Source organism: Anarhichas minor, unplaced genomic scaffold (genome assembly GCF_050575085.1).
Source record: "Anarhichas minor isolate MPS153535 unplaced genomic scaffold, ASM5057508v1 ptg000003l, whole genome shotgun sequence".
Classification (NCBI taxonomy): domain Eukaryota; kingdom Metazoa; phylum Chordata; class Actinopteri; order Perciformes; family Anarhichadidae; genus Anarhichas; species Anarhichas minor.
In genome coordinates, this window is record NW_027466449.1 from 11,421,953 (window position 1) to 11,435,336 (window position 13,384).

At 39.0% G+C, this 13,384-nt stretch overlaps 2 protein-coding genes across 10 annotated transcripts; both read right to left on the bottom strand.

The window, feature by feature from the left end:
- Positions 1 to 364: 364 nt before the first annotated feature.
- On the bottom strand, positions 365 to 8,911 carry LOC142956260 (C4b-binding protein alpha chain-like). Of its 9 annotated transcripts, XM_076097748.1 has the most exons (14): positions 8,780 to 8,911; positions 7,984 to 8,076; positions 7,679 to 7,867; positions 7,411 to 7,510; positions 7,059 to 7,135; positions 6,788 to 6,967; positions 6,409 to 6,588; positions 5,365 to 5,544; positions 4,463 to 4,507; positions 3,743 to 3,769; positions 3,560 to 3,604; positions 3,043 to 3,109; positions 1,847 to 1,907; positions 365 to 1,599 (listed from the first exon to the last, which is right to left on the bottom strand). In XM_076097748.1, exons 2-14 carry the CDS (start codon positions 8,039 to 8,041, stop codon positions 1,597 to 1,599), a joined length of 1,212 nt encoding a protein of 403 aa, XP_075953863.1. In that variant the 5' UTR covers positions 8,042 to 8,076; positions 8,780 to 8,911; the 3' UTR covers positions 365 to 1,596. The 9 variants fall into 9 exon arrangements, with proteins under 9 accessions (XP_075953863.1, XP_075953918.1, XP_075953882.1 ...); XM_076097803.1 differs by lacking the exon at positions 6,409 to 6,588; XM_076097767.1 differs by lacking the exon at positions 4,463 to 4,507.
- Positions 8,912 to 9,856: 945 nt separating this feature from the next.
- On the bottom strand, positions 9,857 to 12,781 carry LOC142960634 (uncharacterized; the record flags this gene model as incomplete). Its single annotated transcript, XM_076102565.1, has 4 exons — positions 9,857 to 10,701; positions 11,032 to 11,194; positions 11,699 to 12,013; positions 12,436 to 12,781. Coding segments are annotated over 4 exons (990 nt in total), but the record flags the coding sequence as incomplete, so codon positions are not given.
- Positions 12,782 to 13,384: the final 603 nt, after the last annotated feature.

Below are 13,384 nucleotides of genomic sequence, written 5' to 3' on the forward strand. Positions count from 1 at the left end.
ATGACTGACATTTTATACATACTATGCCTTTATGTCTCGACATACTATACTTTTTAGGGCTATTTTTGACACTGTTCTGACTATTTGACTTTCTAAACTGTTTTATTTTTCGTGACATATGATGTACTATGTCTGTTTTATGAAATACTATACTACAACTTTTGACTGATCCAATTCTGTTTTATAAACCATACTGTCTTTTTAAATGATATACCATGTTGTGAACACTATTGTGTGGGTGGTTGTGGTTCTGGATGTCTCAGGTCTGAAATGGTTCCCAATGGTCGGCCACATCCAGCCTGTGGTGTATGAGTCGATGGGAGAATTGGAGGAGAAAAGTGTTAATAAAGGCAGTACACTTGCATTGTTTGTCACTGTTTTATTTCATTTACAAAAGCTAGCGCCAACATAAAAACCTGCCACTAAATAATCTTGCCGAGATGTTCTGAAAAACATTTTTGTTCAATAAATACAAATGATCTGTCACCACAGAAACCACACCTGTGTCCCAATACTTTTAAAGTATGCTTCTTCGTGTGTGTGTGTGTGGGGGGGGGGGGTCAAACAATATTAAACTGACACTCTAGAAGAGAGATGTCTACAAAGCCAGTACTTTGAGGGTGGGCGGAAGTTTTAACTAATAATTCTTTGTTTAAATACATTTGGTGAAGTTATAGTGCTACACAGAAAACTGTGCCAAACATGGCATTTAACATGGCTAATTATTTAGCATAAACATTAAGCTAAGGTAGGCCCACAATTAAGCCTCCATTAAAACAAACATACAACTGACAAGCTAAAACACTTGGCTTTTTTGCATTAAGGCATATGAACGGGCCATATATTTAGGCAATGCTAGGTTCTGTTTCACAGATTCTTGGATTATCTCTAGGAAGGTGGGAGTTTAATCTACAAGCCTCAGCAGGTCTCTTTTACACAAATGTCTTTTCTAATGAATTCATTATTTCCATTTCAGCTACACAAATGGTGTAATTGCTAATAAAAGTAAATAATCCACCGTGTTCCTCAGTAAAACTCAGGTCTCTGCCATTTTGAATGTTTCAGAGTTTAACACAAATCAATTTTAATCATAACAGCAGTATTCAAAAAAGGTCAAGCATGGAAACATTCTTTACCGATTTTGCTTGTTTTATGTCCCCGTCGAGCTAAATTGACCAAAGCTATGCCCTGAGCAGTGCAAACGTTTTCAAACCAACACGGAGTTAGAAGTTAGAGCCTCTCTAGCAAACATGAAATCTCACTCCTTCATAATTATAGCATTGAAACAGTGCCGCGATGTGAAGGAAAGGGAAGTCATCCCAAACATCACTGAATTAAATTAAGTGCAATAGAAAGAGTGGTTATGAATTATTGTCAACAAACTAGAAGAGTAGTGGCTCATAAGCGTGAGTTACTGTAAGTATTCAGCTCCATTTGCTGAGCTTTCTGAATCTCAAGACTTTTCAGTGGCTTTCACGAGACTGTGTGCCGTCCACGTGCACATGGACGACGGAGGTACATTCAAAGACTCGTCTAGTGGCACCATCTCCTCAACCGGCCGCTCTTAGAGCAAGCAGTGCGGCACCAACAGGATGCTTACTGCAGAGAAGCAGAGGAAAGGAATCTAAATTAGACATTTTTAGACAAATTGTAAAAAAATAAATAAACTAGAGCCCTGTGAAAGAGGAACAAATTAACTGAAGAGTCGAGCAGGTCAGTTAGCAGCCCATGGAAGGAAGAAAATATTAGTAATACATGATGGATATACAGTATGAAATATTAAAGCTGCTGCCAACATTATCACATCATTAACTGTTCCTTTGGCATAACTGGCCCGTCTTCTTACCGAGAGCGCTACCTCCTCTCCATCTTTTGGAACGGCATTGTCAGGATAGCTTCTCCCAGAGCTGTAATCCAATAATGACTGATCAGCGTTACTGCTTATGAACAACCAGGCACACAAGAAGCGAGAGAGTTTCAGGAAGCCCAGAGAAACACCTTCCCCCCCCCACAAGACTACAGACCGCCCATCTCCTAAGACAACCTCAAACACACACACACACACACCACATCTTGTCTGCTGCTTTCCATCTGTGCCCTATAGCCCAAAACATCAAAATACTACCCATTAATTTCTAAGAGCCAAAATCAACAAGTCACCACAACATCAAAGACACAATAGTTCAAATAATAAGATTACTGCATTAAAGAAACTAATAAATGGGAAAAATGTGAACACCTCTTCTGCAGAAAGTAAAACGACTATAATACCAACAAATGCTCTGTTGTCATAATGTTATTATATGGCCTCCATCTTTTCATTGAGGGGCCGAGTTGCGAAACTTCAATGCAAGTTTCCAAACTATATACGCAGTGATGCGACGGGGTTTATTACGTCTTTAGCTTTGAAGACGTTCCTAAACAGCGATTAGGCGTTGCATACAAATAACCCCACCCCAACAGGAAACAAAAACAGTTTCCTCAGAAACCAGACGTACCAGCAGTCACTACTTCCTATTTTGCAGAGATAAAATCGGCCAACGTTTAAAAACACAGAAAGGCAATTTCAAGCAGAAACTACAAATCATACTTCAACCGAACAGAGTTTCTGCTGATTCTACAATCAGACATAATGTGCCTTCTGCTTACTCAGCGTCAAGTATGCAAATTACACTCGCATTGATGACAGAAGTGCCATGCGACCAGTAGCTTTCCTTAAGTTGTGATTCTTAACTGGACAGACCCTCGTTAAAAATGTATCATCTATGCTGCACTTTATTAAAACAACTATAAAAGGCATTTGGGGCAGAGCTCTGTGTAGGAGAGTGTTTTGAGGGCTTATTACAGCACTCCTTTATGACAACATTGACACTGTGTGGTAGAGAACATACCTTTGTTAAAAAGCCTATCAAATGCACCCAACTTCGACATGCAACACTTGACAGACAGCGAGCTTTGACAGTAAGAAAATGCTGACCAAACACAAAGCACTGGGACAGAAAAGGTTGGAAAAGCGTAGACAGAGATCTACCAACATTTTACCGTCGTTTGTTGATTGCCCGAAGTCTCCAGATAACCAATCCAACGATAACGAGGGCAATAACAATGACTATTTTGATGAGAAAAAAAAAAAAAAAAAAAGATGTTTGAAGATGGTGAGCCATGAGGCCGACGGATGAAGAGCCATTTAAAATGCCAGACATGGAAAGGGTTAGATTGGCAATCCCAAAAAAACTTTATTTTTTTAATGAAATGAATGCTTTTGCTCTTTGTTAGAATACACATTTAAAAATGAAAACCTGATATGCACACTCCATAGAAACACGGACATCAAGTACCGAACACAAACTACAGTAAAATGACACATCCGGACATCACTACACGAGTATGCTCCAATGGCTGAATGTGTCACCTTGTTATTTGTTGTCTCAAATAAGAACACGATGCCCGCTCTACTGTAATACAACCATGCTGCTCTGAGACCATCGTGATCTTATTTGGGTCAACATTACCTCTTTACAGTCTTGAGCTACTGTTAAATTAGCAAGTGGAAACTTACCAGCAAAAACAATACCCAACACTTTCACCAGGTTTCCATTGTTGTCTGTAAAAAAATAAAAAACAACAATGAATAAGGACATAATTGTGTCAAACAGTGGTTTGGGTTAAACTACAATGCTGATCTGTAACTGTTTAAAACACTAATTAATTGAATTAATAAGAGATTACTTTGAGGACTTACGAGGTTTTTCATCCGGGCCAGTAGTACCTGAAGTAGAGATGCACAAACAAAAGATTAAAAAAAACATCCAGTCCATCTCCTGTATCTCACACAGACGTATCAACGAGGGCTCAGCAAGGTCTCGAGGAAGGTGTTAACGTGAAAGACATGATAGTGAAATAAATGGCGAGTGTGTTTTGACTGCTGCGACTTAAAAAGTGTGTGTGTGTGTGACTTGATGACTGCTCTACACATTCTGTCATTAACCACGTCATAAGCAAACAAACAAATCTTACCTTTTCTAAACTGATATAATCCATGAATTTGTCAAATACTGTACATAAAAAGTTAGCGTGCCACGAGTTAGCGAGCAAGCAAGTCAACGAATAAGGAAATGTACTTTTGAATACAACAGACTGATTTATGGATGGATGTCACAATACGTAAGCACACGTCATATCTAGAGTTACAGGAGGAAAAGATTGTTGCATTTTGACATAAAAATACAAAGACATGTTTTTATCGTTAAACAGGTACACACGGATGTGATCTGAAATGTTTAAAAGGCATTTTTCATTTAACCTCGACTTTAACACAAACACAATGATAGTTTGATCCAAGATAAAATACTGTAAAATAGTTTGACCCTTTGTTTTTTTTTTGGCACAAACAAATTGCAACATTTTATCAGGAGACACTGTTGAGCTTTAGATGGTTCTTAAGCATTAACGTGGACTTTACCTATTGTTGTCTGGGTGGTAGAAGGACGTGTGGTGGTTGATAATACTGCAAAAACAGTATTCAGAACAGTGTTAACATCAATTTCGTCATATTTTTTAATTCAATTCCAATGTTTTCTTCTTGTAAAAAAAAAAATATATATATATGAACTGTAATTGCGTAAGCTAGTACCAACCAATTGGAACCAAATATATCATGAAACAGCAACACCACAGGCCAAGCTTCTGAACAGGGCACTGAACTAGTCTTAGCAAAGAGAGGATGTCGCAAGTAATGTCAGGGATTCATCCGGATGTTTTTAATTCAGCATTTTTCATGCAGTAATTTCATAACATAAATAAAAGGTGCATTTGAGCGAGAGCATAAACAATTGCGGAAACCATCTTTTAGGTGCCGTGTTTTCCCTCTGCTCTATCTCTCCTCAGTCTCCATTCAGGTGCCACCCTGTTCCCTGGCTAGCAGCTGCAGCGTGTGAGCGTACGTGGCCGGGCTCAATCGTCGATTACTGCCGTGGTGGTTAAGAGGCTGGGAGATTCAGACGGACAACCCCCAGTGGGCCAAGTGGCAGTTCAAGCTGTGTGCGTGTGTGTGTGTGTGTTGATGTCCTCTGCTCAAGCCGTGTGTGCTAGTGTTGATAGCCTGACCCATTAGCCAGTTTCTTATTGTGGTGTTTTGAGTATTGCTGCTGTTAATTAGTGTCGCTTTTCTATTTCAATGAAGTAGTTTTCGGTTGTTGCCTTGTGAGCATTTCACTTTATCGTTAATAAATCACTATTTTGTTTATTCATTCGTTGCCCATGACTCATTTTTAATTCCGCATTTTTCATGCAGTAATTTTATAACATAAATAAAAGGTGCATTTGAGTGACTAAACAAAGCAGTACTTTTCATTTATGACTTACGTTCACATGTTGGAAGTCCAGGTGACCACTGACTGTCTATTCCACATGTTTGGGTGCGCTCTCCTTTCATAGCATACCCAGATACGCACCTATAAGTCACCTTAGACATGTGTTTGTGAGGAGGCCGAGAACCTCCATCCCAGACAGCATTTTTTATATCGGGATCTTTGCATTCAACCACTGCAGGCAAAGAACATTTTAAATAGAAATTAATACAACTGCCCAAAACAACCTTCTCCACAGTATGCGAGTTTCTGTCACAGCTGAATTTACACTGTGGAAAATGTTGAGAAAGGGTTGGGGGGGAATGTTTTAACACCTCATAGATACACTTATTCATTCTCAAGTCAAGAAGGAATTAAAAAAGCCTTTTAACCCTTTTAGATCACATCCCGGTCATATTGTGCACGCACGCACGCACGTACCTACCTACCTACCTACCTACCTACCTACCTACATACATACATATATATATATATATTTTTTTTTTTTTATATTAAAATTGAATAATCTGTTCTTGAAAAACAAAATATGAAATGTAATTACATAAATAGTACCAACCAATAATATCACAACATACACACTAAGACCACCACATACTCATAATAAAACACATCTGATCACGTCTTTGTGGTAGGCTATTTGTCCCTCCCCTCTTCCACTGTGATTGGACGGCTGGGTAAAAAGTGACAGTGACAGGTGCCCAGGGAGCCTACCTTGCGTAACGCTTAAGTCGGGCCCTGGTGCTCTATTCTCATGAACCAGTGTATTTCACCAGTGTTTGGTAAGTCACGACTCGGGTGTGTGACACAACTATTGCTCAGGACCAAAGAGCTACAGTGTTGAGAGTGAAGTTGTTTGTTTGAGCGGTTCTCGAGAAACACCACAGGCCAAGAGAGGATGTGTGGTAATGGACTTGCAAGTAATGTTATAGATTCATCCTGACATTTTTAATTCCGCATTTTTCATGCAGTAATTTTATAACATAAATAAAAGGTGCATTTGAGTGACTAAACAAAGCAGTACTTTTCATTTATGACTTACGTTCACATGTTGGAAGTCCAGGTGACCACTGACTGTCTATTCCACATGTTTGGGTGCGCTCTCCTTTCATAGCATACCCAGATACGCACCTATAAGTCACCGTAGACATGTGTTTGTGAGGAGGCCGAGAACCCCCATCCCAGACAGCATTTTTTATATCGGGATCTTTGCATTCAACCACTGCAGGCAAAGAACATTTTAAATAGAAATTAATACAACTGCCCAAAACAACCTTCTCCACAGTATGCGAGTTTCTGTCACAGCTGCATTTACACTGTGGAAAATGTTGAGAAAGGGTTGGGGTGGAAAAAGTAAAAAAAAAATAAAATAAAATAAAAATAAAAAAATAAAAAAATAAAAAATAAAAATAAACACTTACTGACACATGTTGGAGGAGCAGGCTGAAATGTTCCATCCTCTGAACAGGATAATGATTTTGATCCATTGCGTGTATAATCGTTGTGACAACTGAACTGTACAACTTGTTGGAATTGATAAGACTCCTGTATTGGACTGAAAGTGCCAGCCACTACTGATTTTAGTGGACCACAAGTCACCACTGCAAAATAAAAATGACATCTATTAGAATGGAACTAGAAACGGAGTTTATATTTAGTCATGTGCCCTGTATTAACACAGAGATTACCAACCTTCACATTCAGGCAACCTGCCATGCCACCCTTCAGCTCCACAAATGATGTTGATACTTCTGCCAACCAATCTGTAACTAATTAGGGAATTTAAAAAATAAAAAATAAAAAATAAAAAAAAGATAGTTTGACTTCGGACAACAAATGTCAAGAAGGATCAGTGTTAGCCCTTTCATTTAGCATGACAACACTGACTGATAAGCCCTACTGAACACCCACATTGATCAGAATAACTTTTTATTTTGAAAACATAATGGGTGCTGACATTTTAGAGTTAGTTAGATTTCACAATTAGATTAAAAAAACAAATTTTCTGAACATGAGCCATCAGAGTAATCAGATTATTACTAACCCAGGTTTGCAGGTCACCTCTAGTTTAGCACCAAAGTCACTCCCTTCAGGGTAATTAATATGTCCATTATCCACTTCTCCAGCATTGCCACAGCTCCTTACTGAAAAAAGAAAAAACGTTGCATCCGAATGACTCAATCTATTCATCCAGAATGCATTTGTTGGTTGAACAATATTTACCAGAAAAACAAACAATAATAATGCCAGTTTAAACTTGTTAAATATTGTTATTATGAATTTGAATGTAAAAATAAAGTGCTGATATTCACTCTCGCATTTCAGGTTCACACGACTCCAACTGCCATTAGTACAAGTAATGACTGAAGACCCTCCTTTGGTTATGTAGCCAATATCACAGGCAAAAGAAACTTTGAGCCCATTTGGGAACGTTTGCAAAAGAATGTCATTGCCCTTCAATCCCATGTTGTCTCCTCCTACTGGTACGGAGCAGTCTTGAGCTATAAAGAAAGAGAGCGAGAGATTAACACCAGACGCGAGGACAAGATAACGTAATACTAAACACCAGCTTGTGTATAATCACACAGTATGTTATAAGGTTATCCGCTCTACTCACCTTGAGCGTTAATGGCAAGGGCAAGACTGCTCAGTAGTAAGAAGTAAGCGACACTCATGGCGGGATCTGGAAAGTCTGACTGAAGTCAATGAGCTTTGTGGCAAAGACAAATAATAACTTGGTTAACATGGCTCATGCTGGCGCTGATTCCACTCAAGCCAATCACACACACCTGTAAGTTATCAATAACAGCGAGTTGCTTATTCTGTGTCGCCCATTTAAGAAAACGTAACGTCTAACTGCATTACAAATATTTCAATTTTAACCAATTAGCGTGACACAGCTTATATACCTAACCTTACAGAGATAACTCACAACTTGTCTGTAGCTACAGTTTCGACTGGCAAATTCGGCATACGTTTAAAAATGAAAATGACAAAGACGCCACTGTAACAGCCCGTGAAACTACATCATGCACGTCGTTTCCTCCTTCTTCCTTCAGCACCGCACCCTGTGGGCGGCACCGCGTCACGGCTAAACTAACGGTGTAAAAGACGAACTCTAACTTCCGTTTATGTATGATCTACGCCGAATCACCAGAGGATGGGAAACGTTAAATCGCGTTCAATTGAGTTTTTTTAATTCGCTCACTATCAACACATTCTCAAATTCAGTGGAATCGCAACGGTTCCCGTCAACACAGACTGGGTTAAGCTAACGTTAGCTAGCTATCGTAACATCAACAAACGTCAACGATACATCGTTTTAGTCGCGTTTGAGCGGTGTCCCCGTTCCGTTTCCAGTTGGGTTTGTAGCACAGCTTGTTATAAACAGCGGATAATCGGATTTGACTTACCCGAGTACATGTGAAGAATCACAGTGGCAGCAGCTCAACGACAATGGTGAATTTGGTTTCCGTCCTCACGGCTGCCTGATTTGACTCCTTGTCGGAAATAGGCGTGGCCTTTTAATCAGTGACGCATCACCATATCCTCAATTCCACAACCATACAGTCTATCTCTCGATGCAGTTAGCGCATGGAACTTGAATATTGACGAGACAAAGTTATGGATCACGATGTAGGATGAGTTCATGAAAACTCCCAACAATACAAACGCACTTTTATTAATGCCATCCATTACTGGATTATAATTATTGATACATTGATGTGTAGTCTAAATTAATGTTTTAGGTCGAGCTGATTCCCACTACTTTACAGAGTATCTTAACCGGTAATAAAGCTTTTGCCCTAGCAACATATTTTGTCAAATAATATGTAAAGATGTCAAAATACTTTGACCTCTCCTGTAAGCCCGATGGGGTCATGTTACTGCTCATGGCCAGTCACAATCCGCCATAATTTCAATGGTAACAAGGCATTCATAGAGCATGATGTAATGGACCCAACCCTGGCAGGGTCAATATGAGGAAGTGATGTACTTCCCACTGAGCTTAAGTTGTTGGCCTTTTTATGAAATGTCCCTCTTTCACTATTATTCTCACAAAGCCCATTTCCCTTTTAAGTCACTTCGAAACTCTAAAAAATAAGACAGGACTTATGTAAGGAAGTTTTGAAAATTGAAAGTTGTATTTTTAATTATTTTGACAATGTTCCAATGTCAGTACTGACTTAGGGACCTGCAGCTTCTAGCACTGAGAATAGATGTTTCCAGACGCCAGGCCACCGCCCAGTCATATATATCTCCGCCAACCCTTGGAATTTTGATCAAACCAACTAAGACAATACATTTCTGTGCCATAAAACACCTCACCGCTGAATCATTGTTTGTGCAAGAGATTAGTTTAAAATATGTGGAAAGAGGTATTTGCATTTCTTTAGATTCTGAAAAACTATCCATGTGTACATAAGGCTGCATCACTCATAGACTCTAGATGGAACCTGTAACTGGTTTACATTAACTGAAACAGAATCTGCAACAACAACAAGCTTTATTTACATTTTTAATTACACACACACTTTCATTGGATTGTCTCTCAAATCACTCTCATATATCAACATAAAGCTAACGTACTAGAAGTCAGTGCTACTGCATGGACTTCATTAGTTTTGATCATTGTGGAGATGAGAGCCGTGCTGTTTTTGGTCAGGATATGTGGGTTTGGCTTTCTGTTGTAAAAAGTACAGGGCCTGACACACGCCCTCTGTTTCCTAACGTTCTATTGTATGACAGGTTTACATGGAAGAATGGAATGGAAATAAACACTCAAACTAACTGCATTTGCTTTACTGGCCTCCTTACTCATCAAGAGTCATGGTCATCTTTCCCAGCTGGCATTGAAAAAGTTGTTTGCCTTTATTTAAACTATTCCATTCTAATATTATGTAACAAATACAATATTATCATAGTGACCTAGTAATTGAGCATGAACATGTGGTCAAAGATCATTCCTCTTTTTTCACCTCTTGGTAAGGCAAGCAAGGGCCTCAGATGACTTGTAAAATTTATTATTTGTGATAAACATCATCGTTATGACCCAGACTCTTTACAAATCCTCACGTGTTATAAAAGAACCATGGTAAAAATAATAACACCACAAACCAATGTCACATGAGCTGATATGACTTAATAACAACTGCTGTAAAAATGAGGTCAATGAGCCAACTGGGGCATTGGCCTGGTACAAACTCTTCTCTTCCTTTTGGCACGTTTGTGTCTTGCTTTGGTACCTTTGAGTACTGCGCACAAAAATATCAATATGGACACAAAAGAACCCCAACGCAGCAATGTATACCAAAACGGCACTCCTGTCCATGCCCTGTGAAAACAAAGATTTGATTGGTGATTGATTTTCACTTTGTGGATCCATTCAAAGATATATTAAAGGTGCTAAAGACACAATTCAGAGCATATTTATTGCCTCTCAGCGGCTCTCAACATAGCGTCGGCTGAGTTGGCGGCTTGCAGCTAACGATGCTAAAAGTGCAAAGAGTGCAAACAACAGCTACAGCGAACAGTGTTTATCTGAGGGGGATCTGGCTATATTTTTCTATAGCAAATAGTTGTTTGCTGCTATATGCTCTGAATATCGAATAGAGAACCTTTAATGAATTCATCTAAAACATATAGTGTAGTGTTGTAGTCTAACCTGCTGAAAAACGGATCTTGACCAGTTTGATTGATTGGTAAAGACCTGTTTCTTGTGTTTCTTGTGTCAGAGTGGATTTTCATGGTAGCTTGCCAGGTAGTCAGAGGTGGCGTTGTGGCAGTGGTGGTGCTCATTCTGTCGTCACAGTCATAAAGGGGTTGGCCTGATGAGCAAAAATAACATTACAATGGAATTCTTTCATGAGCTTGTGCTTTGTGCAATAAGGATTTCACAACAGTTTTAACAAATCAGATCCTGTCAGTCCATTCTGTAAAGCCTATATAATGTATTACATTCATATCGAAAGCCCCTTTTTGTATGATTTTGTATTATCATTTTTGATACAGAACAATCCCATTATAAACTGGTGCAGTGTACTGTATGTGTCATGCATGTGTCATGGGTCAGATGGGAGGTTGATTAGGGGAAGGGTTGGTATGCACTCTGTTTGCTACAGTGTCTTTTTAAATACGGCCACTAAGGATCACCAAAGTCAAACCCAGCACACTAGGGCTTTAATTCATTATTTAAACAATATACAGTATAGCTAACAATAAACATTTTTAAATAATCAAAAAACTAAAAAAATGTTTTACAAACATAGGCTTCACAGTAACTGTTACTAATTCTTGCTTTGGCGAGAATACAGCATCACATCTGTGCTTACCCTGCATAGTAACGACATAGACACAGCTGCGGTCTGCAGGCATCAGCACCTGCACAGAGAGGACGTCACTCTCCTGACTGTTGATGTTATTACTGGCAACGCAGTAATAATCGCTGTCCTTCTGTACTGTGCCACATTCTAGGTGCAAGTCTGACGAGCGGTTGAGCAAATACTCGTGGTGTGTGCGTTGGTACCAGACGTAACCAACACCTGTGCCCTTCGTGCAACCACAGCGCACAGTCACTGGCTTCCCCCAGCACGTTAGCCTGTCCGCCAGAGAGCTCAAGGGCTGAAGCCTCGGTTTAGATACTGGAACTGGGAAAAAAAAGTAGACCGCAATATATTTTAATTCAGCTTTACATTATATAGAAATACATTTCCTGTGTTCCATGTTTCCATGTTTCTAATTATCTGGTCTCAATTTTAACTCGTCAAATATCGACGATTGGTCAGTGCCAGTAGGCATCTAATATCAACGCATTATTAATTTCCACGCTCTTTTCCTAAAACTTTTTTTGTTTTGCCTAACCTTAACTTCCCGTGGAGACAAACGTTTATTATGAAAAGAGGCTAAGCATACAACGAGTGGAAGACGACGTGTTGTTGTTGACATGTCCAAACTGACGTCAGAGGAGTACCTCACAGTTGTATCTTAGGGCCACTGACCAAGCATCGGTATTCGAGGAGTTGGGGCGTGAGAATGTGTTTCTGATATTGTGATTCTGATTTATTCTTACCTTCAGTGATGACCACATTAACTGATGTCATGATGTCAGCATATACTTTGTCGATCCCAACCCAGTACACTCCAGTGTCGTCAAATTGGAGATCCGTGACTTTCACAATCAGCCCTCTTCTTCTTGCATCTATTATGTGAGACCTGCGTGTGTTTTTAGTGTTACTTTCTGAATCTACCAAAATCTCACAGGTTTTTCTCGAGTTCCCTCGACACCAGTACTTTTTACTGTACAGGAATCGGGTTGTGTCGTAATTGCAGATTAGATTGAGTTCACCTCCAATATGTGCTGTGATGTAGCTTTTATCGCACTGGAGCTGAAGACTTGCTGTAAGACAAGAGTCCAATCAGAATGAAACTGCTCACAGCCACAGCAATCAGATACATAACTTGTTCCAGGCTGTTCCACAATAAAATCAACTTTCAATTTAAGGAATTTCATTGTTATTTTTTTACCCACATTTTAATATTAACCTTGTAAGCTTTGCAAAACATGTAAAACAACAATGGGCCACCTAATGTAAATTCAAAGTGCATGTGGGTTGGCATCACATATTGGTTTTCAGCTACTTTAAATGAAACTGAAAATTTCCCATGTGAAATAACATTTGCACATGTAAATACTTTTTTAAGAATGACTGCATGTTGTAAGACTATAACATGATAGAATGCATATCCCAAATTCATACATATATGTATGTAAATATGGCACAGTAGTTACTCCAGTGTGACTGCTGAATATAACATGCGCTTACATAAGTGTGAAGTCTTTAATCTACTTTTCAAGTTACTAATCAAGTTTGAATTATTAATAAAATTACCGGTACCGTTACATGTTGTTAAACAGATATCTGCACAAAAAACTGCCCCCTTAAATGGAGATTATAACCTATTTCTCATTTTCCAAAAGTCATAAATAAATGAGTTTCTCTTTTAGAACTTTTAGAATA